The sequence below is a fragment of the Pinus tabuliformis genome, chromosome Q, assembly GCF_031772625.1.
Source record: "Pinus tabuliformis cultivar Carrire ecotype Pingquan chromosome Q, CPIR1, whole genome shotgun sequence".
Lineage (NCBI taxonomy): Eukaryota > Viridiplantae > Streptophyta > Pinopsida > Pinales > Pinaceae > Pinus > Pinus tabuliformis.
The window spans coordinates 654,667,431-654,680,597 of NC_142296.1; the positions used below are offsets into that span (position 1 = coordinate 654,667,431).

Here is a 13,167-nt window from a genome sequence, read left to right on the forward strand (position 1 = left end):
TCTCTAATCTCTGTGTTGTTGCAACAACTCTGTGCATCTCGCACTACTGCCTCACGCTGTCCTGGGACTCCTGCACTGTAGCTCCCTCTGTCGCTCCATCCGCATCTGTCTCTACCAACATTCGCCAGTCCTGCTACTCATCTTCGGGGCTCTCGTAGCAAGGTATAATCCAAGAGGTTAGGTACCTCGAGGATTTTGCCCCTCATCGCTTGTAGTTCGTCTAACTATAGCTCGATGTCTCCCCACTTCCTCTCAAGTGGCGCATGAGCACTCATGGCACAATCATCATCTATCTCCACTTCTTTCTCTGCCCTTGCTGGCGCAGCCTTGGTCTCAAAAGCCTCTCCCTTTCTCTTCTTCCTCGGACACTGGCTTGCATAGTGACCCAGTTCCTCACAGTGGAAGCATTTGACCTTGTAGAGGTCCTTCTTTCGTTTCTCGTGCTTTCCCTCAGATCCTAGGGCAGCATCCTCCTCTTCCTCCTTCTTGATTCTAACCCCCTTGCAGCTGCTTCCTGCCTTGGTTAGCCTTCTAATCTTTTCTTGACAAAGAGTCGCCCACAGTTCCTCCCAATCTAGAAGGGTCGACCTGCCCAATATGCTCTGGACAAATACCTCCCAATCCTCTGAGACTGCGTTCAATGCGGTCCTCACCAACATCTCCTCATCCGATGTGGCCCCTATGGAAGTCAGTTGATCCCAGATCTCCTTTAATCGACCGAGGAAGGTGTCTATATGTTCTACCTTCTGCATTTGGTATGACCGCAGTTGATTTTCTAGTAGCATCTTCCTCTGCACGGAAGTATGCTGATACAATTTCGCCAGGGCCTCCCACATCGCATTTGCCGTGTCCTTTTCGGCAATATGTGGTACTACATGGTCCTTGACTCCATCAAGGATGATGCTCTTGGCCCTCGCCATTGCCTCCTCATATTTTTCGTTCTCAGCCCGGTCAACTAGGATCACTATCGTGTTCAAGGCAAACTACTTGAGACGATTCCTGTCTAGAACGGACAAGATCCTGGTCTTCCAGACTACGAAGTTTGAGGCTCCGTCCAATCTGTCCTGATCTCTTACCCAATTCACTGCCATTTCGTTGCTCCTCTTTCGACTCTTCCAAGTCTCTCTACTTCCCTCCTGGAAGTTATCGGTGTGACTCGCTCTAAGCCTCGATTTCCCTCCTGGAAACCCTTCTGCCAATGTTGAGATGCCCCCTCTCCAATCGTTAGTGTAGTTGCACCATTGATCCAGATTTCTTGGCTAGAAATCCTCGGCAACAACTCCCTCCTCCTTAGTCTTGCCCTATTAGGTTTTGTTCTGACCATGATACCCCACCAGCTTCACTCCGCAACTTACCCATAACTTCGTATGCCCCAACAAATTGAAGGTTAGAGCCTTTAGGCTCTACGCAATCCTGGCACCAACAAAATCCACACCTCCTAGACACGGGCATCAATCCTCTCCCTAATTGAGAAAAATGGTTGGGGCACTGCATAGGTCAGGTCTACTCCTCTCTGCCCCTATGTTGATCCTCTTCTCGGCTCGAACTAATGACGCATGCACTGCGTCACCCCTTCCTCGTTTCTTTTCCACTAGGAACAACTTCTGTCACTCAAGACAACAGTTTTTGTTGTTGCTGCTCTACTCGACTAATGCCCTCAATTATCCTATGATCTGTAACCACGCTCTGATACCATGTTGGAATTCAAGTCTAACTGTTAGAAATCCTTCATGTACTTTCTGATTTATTTCTTCCTACTTGTTCTGTTAATTAACAAGTTATTTACCATTAAATACTGAAAATAAATACAAGTACAATCTTAACACATACAAATCATCAACTGAAGGAAAAACAAGCACATAAGTGACACCGTTATTTTTGAACTAATGTCCCTAGAAAAACCCAATGCGGGAAAACCGGTGCAACTATCTAAGGGTTTTATTATTAAGCAGTTTCAGAATACAATCTAAGTGCCAGAAATGGCTCATCCAACAGAGAATGCCCTCGGCAGTAGTATCTCTCAGTTGGACACAGATATTAGCCCCAATCAGCCCCACGAAATCTCCCAACGTCTGCCTAGTGTCGACCTCTCTAGCCCAGCGTCAGCCTCTTTGGGCCAACGTCTGCCCATTGTCGACCTCTCTGGCCCAGCGTCAGCCTCTCGGGGCTCTGCGTTAGCCTCTGGAGCCTTTGTGTCTCCCACTCTGGCCCTCCTCAGGCTCTGTGCAGCTCCTAGTTGACTCTGCGTGGCCTCTGGCTGCTTCTGCGTGGCCTCTACCTGGCTCTGCGTCAACCCTCTCCCGGCTCCTACGTTGATTCTCCCTGTACTATCTCTGCCTCTCTGCTACTGCATTCACTACCCCTCAACTGCAACTCTAATCACTCCTTCGATTTCTTCAACAAGCCCTGCCCAAGAAAATCGAATTCTTGATCAACTCAGTGTTCTCCAAGTGACCCTCAAGCCTCCTCTTATAATTTTCTCATTGACATTTCAACAACCGAAATTAAGTACCTTATCAATGGCTAAGATTAGATCTGGCTTGATCCATGACTTTTGGACCATTCTAACTCAGTTTTATATTAATTCACATTAATATTTTATTTTCCCCAAGTTTAGGCTTAGGGACTTCATTAAAAATATTATTTATTTTAATATCTCCCAAACTGGTTAGATTTTGCTCAAACCATTTCTGGGTATTGGAGATCTTATGTGATTTAGCCTCTCCACCAATTTTCGTGGCTAGAGCACATCTGATGCTACCCCAAATAAACAAATGGGAGAGATCTAAAAATAAAATCTCTTGCTCATGAAACCCATGAAGCAAACATACAATTTTTATTTTTCTTCTTTTCATCATTTACAAAACTCACAATTACATGTCATTATGAAGACCGAACCTAGTTACACTTTTCAACACTCTCTCTTAACTAGGGAGGTATTCATAATGGTACTTGGTCATTCTCAATCTAAAAAATTTCTCATAAGAATAATCGGATTGGTAACCCATCTGTGTAGCATCATATCAACCAACATTATTACATAGCAAGGCCTTGACTAACAACTCTATCTCTCCACAAGATCTGAGCTCAATGCTAGTGAGACCAATGATTTATAAACACTCTCATCATTGTCTCTCCCGGAACATACCCCACTCGGGTTCTCAGGGTGTGTTCCATTAGGACTATTCTTATCTTGGATTCCCTGATCCTCAAAGAATATCGGTCCTCTACGACTACTCTTATCTTGGATGCCCTATCTCATCCTCAAAGAGAATTGGATGCTAAATGATTAATCAATCCTCCATTTTGTCTTCTGAGGTGAAGACCAGAATGATGTGTCTATCTCTCCCTCTCAATTAGGGAGGACATATCTACTGCAATAAAGGAATGTACTCATTCCTATAGAAGAAATGTACCTAAGCTCCTTCTTGTCTTAGGAATTTCCAAGTTTCTTCCAAGTAAGAAACTTGTTTCCAGACTCCCTCTTAATTAGGGACCTACAACAACTCCTCGGGTGGAAATGATGGGTCAACCAGCTACTTGAAGAACTCCTCCTCGCGATGTCATGCACTTCTTTTCGTTATCTAGAAGTTTTCATGTTTGGGACTTCTACATAGGGCACCGACCATCCATCACTTTTATCCATGAGTCCTTTAGGTCATCATCAGAAAGTGATCCATCAATCCATATCTAGCCTTCCTTCTTGCCATATTGCTTTCTTCATGCCATGTTTACTTAAGGATATTTCATCCTACTACACGTGCATCGATGGTGAAAGACATCCATAGATCTTCCCTTGGCAGCCCTGCAAAACCCCATCCAAATATTTGTTCAAAAAAATAAAGGAATGAACATTAAAATCACCATTACCTTTGTGATGGTATTCATCATGACATCTACAAGTTTGCATCAACATCCTGCATACATATTGACACATCTCCCAAAGATATATATTGTCAAGGGCCTCTTTCTCTTTCCAGAATCCATTAGAGTCTTCATATCTTTCATGGATATATCCTAGTCAAATCTTCTTGGTCTTTCGGATGTCGATTTCCTTTACCATGGTTGCATATCTCACAATCTCTTCCTTCCTTTCTTCACACATTTCATTCCCAGAAGCTTCCAATTATAGTTCCTGAATTGTAGTCAACCACCTCATACTTCATATGAGGACAAATCATGTTGATTTCATCTAGTGTGACATATGCCTTTCAACATCCTTTCATAGGAGGAGATTCCTTTCCTTTGATCATGCTTCTCAAGATCTAGCAATGATCCATGTTTTTTTTTTTGACTTTAACGGTTAGATTTTTATTTAAAAGGCGGCAAAACAGCTGCCGCTTGCATTTACATTGGATTGAGTTTCTCAATTTCATTTCTCTCTGAGTTCATGAAGTCCACGATTCCATGATCAATCTTTGATTCAGGGTCGTCTTTTGGAGAAGCAACGCTGTATCTCTGCCGGATGGTTCTTTACCTTGATGTTACCAGCTGATTCTGACAACCTGAGTATGCCTTTCTGGAGCCTTCCTCTAACTCTGTTGCCAGAGGAGCGAATCGGATATGAGCTATTTCCACTTGGGAGTATGAAAATCGTTTTCCATCTCTAGTCTTCATTCTAGCCTTCCAACGCCTTGATTTTTGTCAAAGCAATTTCCCCTGGAGCAGAAAGAGCCGTGCGAAATGGGCAGCTGTCCGATTGAATGTACAGAGCCTGACGTCAAAATTTTGCATTGCTGAAACACCACGATCGGCGTTGCTGAAACACCAGTTTCAGCAACTGATAAAATAACTGTGTTGCTGAAACACCATTTCCAGCAAGCAAATTTCTGGGTTTTCTGTGTTAAAACAGAATTACTGGTTAATCCGATTATGGGATGATGCAGAGAGAATCTTCCAAATTGACTGATAGGGCTCTTTGGCTTCTGGCAGCTCCAAGGTTGGCTTCAAAATCAGCTTGAGTATTTTGTCAAAGCAATTTCCCCTGGAGCAGAAAGAGCCGTGCGAAATGGGCAGCTGTCCGATTGAATGTACAGAGCCTGACGTCAAAATTTTGCGTTGTTGAAACACCACGAGCGGCGTTGCTGAAACACCAGTTTCAGCAACTGATAAAATAACTGTGTTGCTGGAACACCATTTCCAGCAAGCAAATTCTGGGTTTTCTGTGTTAAAACAGAATTACTGGTTAATCCGATTATGGGATGATGCAGAGAGAATCTTCCAAATTGACTGATAGGGTTCTTTGGCTTCTGGCAGCTCCAAGGTTGGCTTCAAAATCAGCTTGAGAATTAAGCTGCCTCATAATGTGGTAGAAGGAGATTTTCTGAAACTTAGCCAGCATGGGTCTTATTTTCTTTAGAATTCGGCCTAAATGAATCTGCCACTGATTCGAAGGAGAATTCATTGCTTGAATGATGAGCCGAGAGTCTCCGAAGACCGTCAATGTTTGAATGTTCCGTTTTAGAGCCAGAGTCAGCCCCTGCCACAAAGCTAGAGCCTCAGCTCTATTATTTGATTCGATTCCCAGACCCCAATGGTACTTGAGTAAAGTAGACCCATCGGGTTTCAGCAGCACTCCACCTCCACCCGCAGCTCCTGGATTGCCTTTAGAGGCCCCGTCGAAGAAAAGACAATGGTCATCTAGTGCCGATCTCCACTTTAGAAATTCCTGTTCTTCCATACGGATTTCCCACTTAGCATGGCAAGTGGTTGGAATAGTAGGGATGGGTTGATTATTTGGAACGATTTCTTTTAGCCACAGCTCCTCCTCATTGTCCAGCTTTACTTCATTCCTTAGGGTTGGCTTAGCTTCCAAAGTCTCTCCCAATAAAGCTTTAATTTTGGATATAACATTGTTTACAGTGCAGATTTCTCCTCTGAAGATTCTGTTGTTCCTTTCCAGCCATAATTTCCAACATATGTATTTAGGGGTCCACATCCAAGCAGTCCTAAGGAGGTTTTTATTGTTGGTGCAGATTGGAGGAAGCTTGGCCCACTCGTAGAACAGGGATGGCACACTTCTTGGTAGCTCAATCTTGTCCGCCCTTGAACTCAGGACCCCTTTCCAGACTGCCTTGGCAAAGGGGCACAGCAGCAACAGGTGTTCAGCTGTTTCTTCCTCTGATATACATAATGGACATCTGGAGGGCCCTTCCATTCCCCGTTTTCTCAGATTGTCTCCTGTGAGAATACTATTATGAGCAAGTGTCCAGCAGAAAAAGTCTATTTTAGGGAGAGAAGGAAAGTTCCATATGAATTTCCATTGCGTTGGGTCTGGAGGGACATTCGGGACAGCAATTAAACTTTTGTATCCTTCAGCTACCGAGTAGGAGCCAGTATGGGAGCCCCACCCTCTTTTATCCTTGGCTGTTGCTGATAATGGTGATTTCCCTTGCAGATTGTCTAACAGTAAAGAAGCTTCAGATTGCAAATGGTGTGGTACCTCCCCGAGATTCCAGCTGTCCCATCTTCTTTCAGCATCCTCCGTCCAGTTGGTTATGTCCCATAGAGTTTCCTTGTTGTTGGAATGCAACCATAGCTTAATATTTGCCAGGCCTTTTATATGATGAAGAGGCTGGTCTCCAAGAATCTGATCATTCCAAATTCTTATTTTTTTCCCATTACCTGGGATCCAATAGAGGTTGAGGCTGAAGTTGTCCAGAGCAGCGATACAAAGTTTGGATATTGGGGAGCCTTTGGAATTTTTTGGAGGAAGATCAAGACATCTCAATCGTTGACCTTGAAAGTATTTCTTCCACAGCGCTTTCTTGCTCCAGCTTATTTTTCCTGCCACAATATTCCACAATATTTTTGAGCCAAGAGCGAGATTTTGGGCAGCTGAGTCTCTAATTTGCAGACCTCCTTCTATGAAAGGTTTCTTAATGGTATCCCAATTTACTAAATGAAGCCTTCTTTCGTTGTTTTTTCCCCCTTCCCACAGAAATCTTCTCAGCATACCATCCATTTTACTGAGAAAGGTTTTGGGGGCGAGGAGAATGGAATGCTGAAACAGAGGCATGCTTGTTAAGACAGATTTTATAAGGATAATTTTCCCAGCAGTGTTCAGCCAGGAGGCTCCCCAGGCATTAATTCTGAGTTTGAGCTTGTCCAAAAGGGGCATCCAATGGGAAACTTTGGGGATGGATCTGAAAATTGGGATCCCAAGATATTTGAAAGAATCCCAGTCTTGACAGATTTTCATTTCAAGAAGCCTAGCTATATCAGCAAGGTTTTTAGCTGAGCAATTCCAGCCATAGATTGTACTTTTTGAGTAGTTAATCTTGCTGCCGGATGCTTCCTTATAGATGTCCAGTTCCTTTTTGAAAGAATTGACCGAAATAATACTCGCTCCACCTAGTAGCAGAGTATCGTCGGCAAATTGAGCATGGTTTATTTCTTTGACATTTTGCACCATTCTGAGACCTGGCAGAATTTGGATTTGCTGACAGTAGTCGAGCTGGAAACTCAACACTGAGGCTTGAATGGCATAGAGAAGCGGGGACAGCGGACAGCCTTGCCTTAATCCCCTTGAAGCTGTAAAAAATTCAGTTGATCTTCCATTTACCAGCGGAGCAATCCAAGGAGAGGCGATGCAGGCTTTCACCCAATTTGTGAATTTTGTTGAAAAGCCCATTTTTGTCATAACTGCAAACAGAAAGTCATGCCTCACCCTGTCAAAGGCATTAGCCAGATCTAGTTTTATTACCATTCCTTTCTCTTTTCTCTGGACACTTGAATGTACTGCCTCTTGAACCAGTACAATATTATCCAGTATCTTTCTCCCTTTGATGAAGCCTCCTTGGTTCTCCGGTATGATGTCCGGCAATATATTCTTGAGGCGCATGGATATGATTTTGGTAATAAGTTTATAGCTAGTATTACACAACGAAATGGGGCAGAATCTACTGAACTCAGAAGCTCCTTTTTCTTTCGGAAGCAAAGCCAGGAAGGCTGAATTGGTGCTGCCTCCTATCTTAGTACAAAATTGGGATTTCCTTACCATTCTCAGAAGGTCTTTGTTGATAATTGACCAGCAAGACTGAAAGAACCTGGCAGTGAACCCATCAGGCCCTGGCGCTTTATCCGGGTCCATGCAATCCAAAGCTTTCTTGAGCTCATCCATGCTGATCGGGGCAGTCAGCATATTATTGACGGGGTCTTGCACACAGAAGGGGATCAGATTGTACGGATATGCTTGGGGATCTATAGGCTGGTAATCAGGAGCTGAATAGAGGTCTTTAAAAAAGGAGAATGCTGCTCTCTTATGCCCTCAAAATCATTAACCACTGTATCTTGGAATCGGATTTCTGAAACATTTTTGTATTGCTTTCGGGCTTCGGCATGTTTGTGGAAGAAACTAGTATTTTTGTCGCCGGCTTGTAACCATAAGTTTCTAGATTTCTGTCTCCAATACTCCTCTTCGTCCCTACTGGCTTTATGAAAGGCTTTTTGTAACTCAACTTCTTTTTGGAGCAGACTTTGGGTAATATCTGAATTCTCCATTGAGGATTGGAGGGCAGCAAGATTTTCTATAGACTCTTTTCGATTGGCAGCAGGAGTTTTCAAAGCTTTTTCCCATTCCTTGAGCTTTCTCTTAAGAGCCCGCAATTTTTCTTCCCACACGAAGAAAGGGGAACCCTGAATTTTCCGGTTCCAGACTTCAGCAACCACCTCATTGAACCCCTCTTGCTGAATCCATAAAGGGCTAAATCTAAATGGAATGGGACCAAGAAATCTATCCACGGAGAGTTCCAGACTTATGGGTTTGTGGTCAGAGGTGCAGTTGGGCAGAATTTTGGATAAGGTCATTAGGCCATTAGTGAGGAAGGAGGTTTGGACAAGGAATCTGTCCAAGCGAGCTGCTATATGGCTGGGACCTAGTCTTTTATTAGACCAAGTATATTTCCCCGCTGAAGGTTTGATGTCCTCCAAATCCCAATCGTTCATGATGTCTTCTACCCATTCTCTGGCAGGGTCCCTTACAGGTGAACCACCTTTTTTCTCTTCAGCAGCTAGAGTAACGTTCAGATCCCCTGCAATAATGATATTTCTTGGATTGTGCAAAACAAGAAAGGACTGGAGCGAGTCCCAGCAAATTTTTTTCTCCGATGGTAAGACTGGAGCATAAAGGTTAAATAAACTTACTTGTTGACCAGAATCTTTGTGAAGGAGTTGAGTGAAAATCCAGTGCTGGCCACTTTCTTCTTGAATCAAGTCGTATTTGGAGCTGTCCCAGAAGGAGGCGATCCCACCAGAGGCACCTCTAGCACTGACAGCTCTTCCAGGGCCTTTGCGCCAGAATGTTTTGCTGGATTGGAGGAGAAGAGAGTCCTCCATCTTTGTCTCCTGGATGAGAAGGATTTCAGGCATATGCAACCTTACAATGTCTTTCAGGGCCTCTTCTTTCAGCCTGCTACCTAATCCTCTGCAATTCCAGGAGACGTATTTCATTATTTACTGGAGAGGGGGGGAGTGGCTCCTTTTGGAGCCTTGTTATTCTTGCGCCCGGATCTGGTATTCATCATTCCCTTGAGGGTTTTCTGGGAACCTTGGAGAACATCCATGTAGGTTTTCTCCTCTCTTTGTTTCTTCTTGGATTTTCGGCCCCTGGATGTTTTGATAGGAGAGATTTGAGAACTGTCTGATTCAGATTCTCTTTCTTCTGATTCTTCTCCTGATTCGGAGGCAAGACTAATGTGTTCGTCATCGCCTGCTTTTCCCCCTTGATCTGCCTTGGTTAGTTGGGGATTTGATTCTTCTTCGGATTCTTTCCTTTCCTTCGGCTGACCTTCAGTTTCTTCATGTTTCTCTGAGGCCTCCCCCTTTTCAGCTGTGGATGGGCCTTCATTTGAGACTGGTTTGGTTTTGTCGTTGGGCTGGGGATTTCCCTTTGATTCTGTCTGCTTCTTCTCATTTGGCTTTGAGACTACCTTTCCTTTTTTTATTTCCTTCCATCCTTCTTCTTCCTCTTTATCCCCTGATGGTGCTTTAGGGCAGTTTCGTTGAAAATGGCCATGTTCATGGCAGATCCTGCATTTAAATGGGAGTTGCTCGTAGTCTAGCTTCTGGTAGTGATGCCAATCTCCCACTGTCAACTTGATAGCTTCCGGTAGCCCAGCTTCGAGATCCACTTCCACGCATATTCTGGCGCAGGTGTATTGGCCCTTGTTATCAGCTTTGTCGATGAATCTTCCCAGTCCATTTCCTATGTTTTGCAGTGCTTGGTAGCTCCAACAGTGTATTGGAAGATTGGGGAGCTGAACCCAAACAGGGACCTCCTTTGGGACATCGACTGAGGGGTCAAAGTCGGGTGTCCATTTATTCAGAAAGAGACCTTGGTTTCCCATGAAATATGGGCCATTTCTGAACACCAAATCTCGGTCTTCCTTGGTAGTGAATTCAAAGATGAAGTAGCCCCTTCCAATCGGGTAGCTGATTACATTGTTTGGGAGCAGGGGTCTCCAGTTTCTTTGCACCCATTCATCAGTCGATTTGGTTGTTGGCCATCGTCCCATAAACTGCCCTACTAAACCTCTGTCAGCCAGGGCAAGGGCGATTTTGATTGTCTGGTCTTCTGGCAGAGCAATTTCTAGGATTTCTTCTAATTTTTTGATAAACTTCGGAGCTTCAGGCTGCATTCGTTTTTTCCCTCTCTGCGTAAGGATTTTCTTGAAGGCTTCTGCAGGCGAAATCGGAGGGGTGGGAGAGGGCTCCGCACCCCCTGGAGCAGCCATGGCGGCGGCAGCTGGTTGAAAACCTAGCAGAACGCATTCCCTATCGCGCGCGCGTTTTTTCTAGCAATGATCCATGTTACCTGCAACCATACAACGTGATTATACACGCATATATACCTCATTTACCTTTAGGTCATCTAGGCTTCTTTCAGCAGCTTCCTTGATTGAAAAGAGCTTCAACCCCTTGATCTGCTTCATCTTTTATGTCATCATAATATCATCCCAGGAATTCCACAAGTTGAAGTTCCTGATGAAACACTTGCTTCCTTTCTAGATCAATGAACCTTCCGAGGAAGATTCCATCAGAGAATCTTGAGGATATTGCATATCCCTATCCAACAGATGTTTCCTTTTCACCGTTGTATTATGAGATTTGTCTTGGATGACTTCTTCCTTTTTACTTGATATTTTAATGAAGTCACCAAGAGATATATCCTTCATAGTTGACTACCAGACATCGTTTATGTTTCCTATGGTGATGTCACGAGCTCTTACTTCTAATGCTTTTCCTCTTCCTTGGACTTCCTTCTTTCAACTTCCTCCACTTCTTCGGTGAAATGGATGACTTTCTCTATCTTTCTTGTCATAGCCCCTTTTGAGCTTAGAATAATCTTTCTTGTAATGCTCATAGCATTGAATCTTAGCTATTTTCTTCTTTACTTTCAACAAAGGTCTGAATCCTTTCATTTGATGCTTCAACCCTTTTTTCCCTCAGCCTGTCTTCTCCTATCTTGCATAGAAGTCACTAGTTGTTGAGTGGAATAACTTTCTTATCCTCACAGACATTTGTTACTTTGTTCATTAGTTAGTGTGTTTAGAACAAAGGAGATCATTTTCCTGACCTGAAATCATCTCTCCCAGATATTGCAGTTGAGATCTTATGAAGATATTCCTTCATCCTTTGATGCTTTCAATTCGTGTAGATCAGATCTAAGTGATATGACCTTTCTTATTGCATCGTTAGAGAATAGTTCTTCTAGCTTAGCATATATCTCTTTGATATCTCCAATTCTGCTATATGAGGGGACCTTTCACTGATTTCATAAGAATCCCTTGAGCCCTTTGATCCCTTTCCGTGTATTCAAATGAGACTTTTCCATTGATATGATCAATGACTTCACTTTCTTCGAGGACTATGTCTATCCTCCTTTTCCATGCAAGGAAGTTCGATGACCCAACCAACTTATAGATCTCCTTGCAAAACAAAGTCATTTTACTAGATTATATTATAGAATAAAGATACTTACTTGACAAGTGAATATGAAATCTTCAACTTGATCCCTTGGATGGTGGTTGACGAAGATGTATTAGTGCCCTTTTGGATGATCTTCTTCCAAATGAAATCCCTTCTTCAATAAAAGGAGATTGCCCCTTTTATTCTGACATCGCCTTTTGATCTAGCTCCATTTGTTGATGGTGATTAATGAGGATGTCTTGATGCTTCCTCATATGATATTATTTAAGGATAAGGGAGGGGTCCTTGCTTCAATGAGAGGAAACTTTCCCTATAGCCTTCGTTGGATAACTAGCCTTCAAGATACTTCGACTTCCTTGGTGGTGAATGAGTGCAAATCCAGAAATGCTTCTAGGTTTTCGACTTTCTCCAAGATGATGTGATCTTTGTCCTTGAAGTGCTTCTCTTGAATGTTTATACTTTGGGCCACTTTGCTTTGTAGATCTCTTCAACTTGATGAGGGTCTTTGTGGTATTTTTTATCATGACTAGAAGATCCCAAAAATTTTGGTTGGTGTAGACTTTCTTCTTTGATCTAAGGCTTGATCCTTTAATGTAGATCTTGAAATTTCGCTTTCATATCCTTCGACTTGCTTTGATGCCTTTCTTGAAACTTGACCCTTGAGTGTCTCTTTGATTACAAGCCCTTTTCTTGACTTCGACACCTTAGCTCTGATACCATGTTGAGAAATCTAGGGCATCAAGTATTTAGGTGATTTCTCTTCAATTAGTAACTGCTTGTGAGTGTCGTTTTACACCTTTATATAGGATCTTCTTTTACTTAAGTTATTAATGTTCTTCTTCATCAAACAACTACCAATGCATGAACATAAATAGACTAGAGACACATAATGTAGGTTATCAGTCAAGGCCAAAACCTCTCACTTTTTGAGAGGAAAACCCACACAAATTCTTCTTATAGAGATTCCAATTGACAAATACCAAGACCGAGACTCTTGACCTATTTGCCACTCCAAGACCAAGACACAAGTTCTCTTGATAGTTACCATTCTTCTTGGCTCCTCTTCCACTTCGACCTTCTTATCATTGAGACATTGTCACCATCGAGATCTTATCACTGTCTTTACATTGAGATCTCCTTTACTGTGAGACCTCCTCGCTGTCACACTACATAGACCTTACTTCTATGATGGCATCCATACTTCTTCCTGGGCTAGCACTGAGACCTTTAAGACAACAC

The 13,167-nt window shown here is 43.1% G+C and overlaps 1 protein-coding gene across 1 annotated transcript; it reads right to left on the reverse strand.

Moving 5' to 3' along the window:
- Nucleotides 1–8,202: 8,202 nt before the first annotated feature.
- Nucleotides 8,203–8,946, reverse strand: LOC149221211 (uncharacterized). Its single transcript, XM_089387343.1, has one exon. The coding sequence runs from the start codon at nucleotides 8,944–8,946 to the stop codon at nucleotides 8,203–8,205; it is 744 nt and encodes a 247-aa protein (XP_089243469.1).
- Nucleotides 8,947–13,167: the final 4,221 nt, after the last annotated feature.

Bases quoted from the DNA above. Each gene is read 5' to 3' on its own strand.
- LOC149221211 (XM_089387343.1), bottom strand. From the start codon at position 8,946: ATGAACGATTGGGATTTGGAGGACATCAAACCTTCAGCGGGGAAATAT.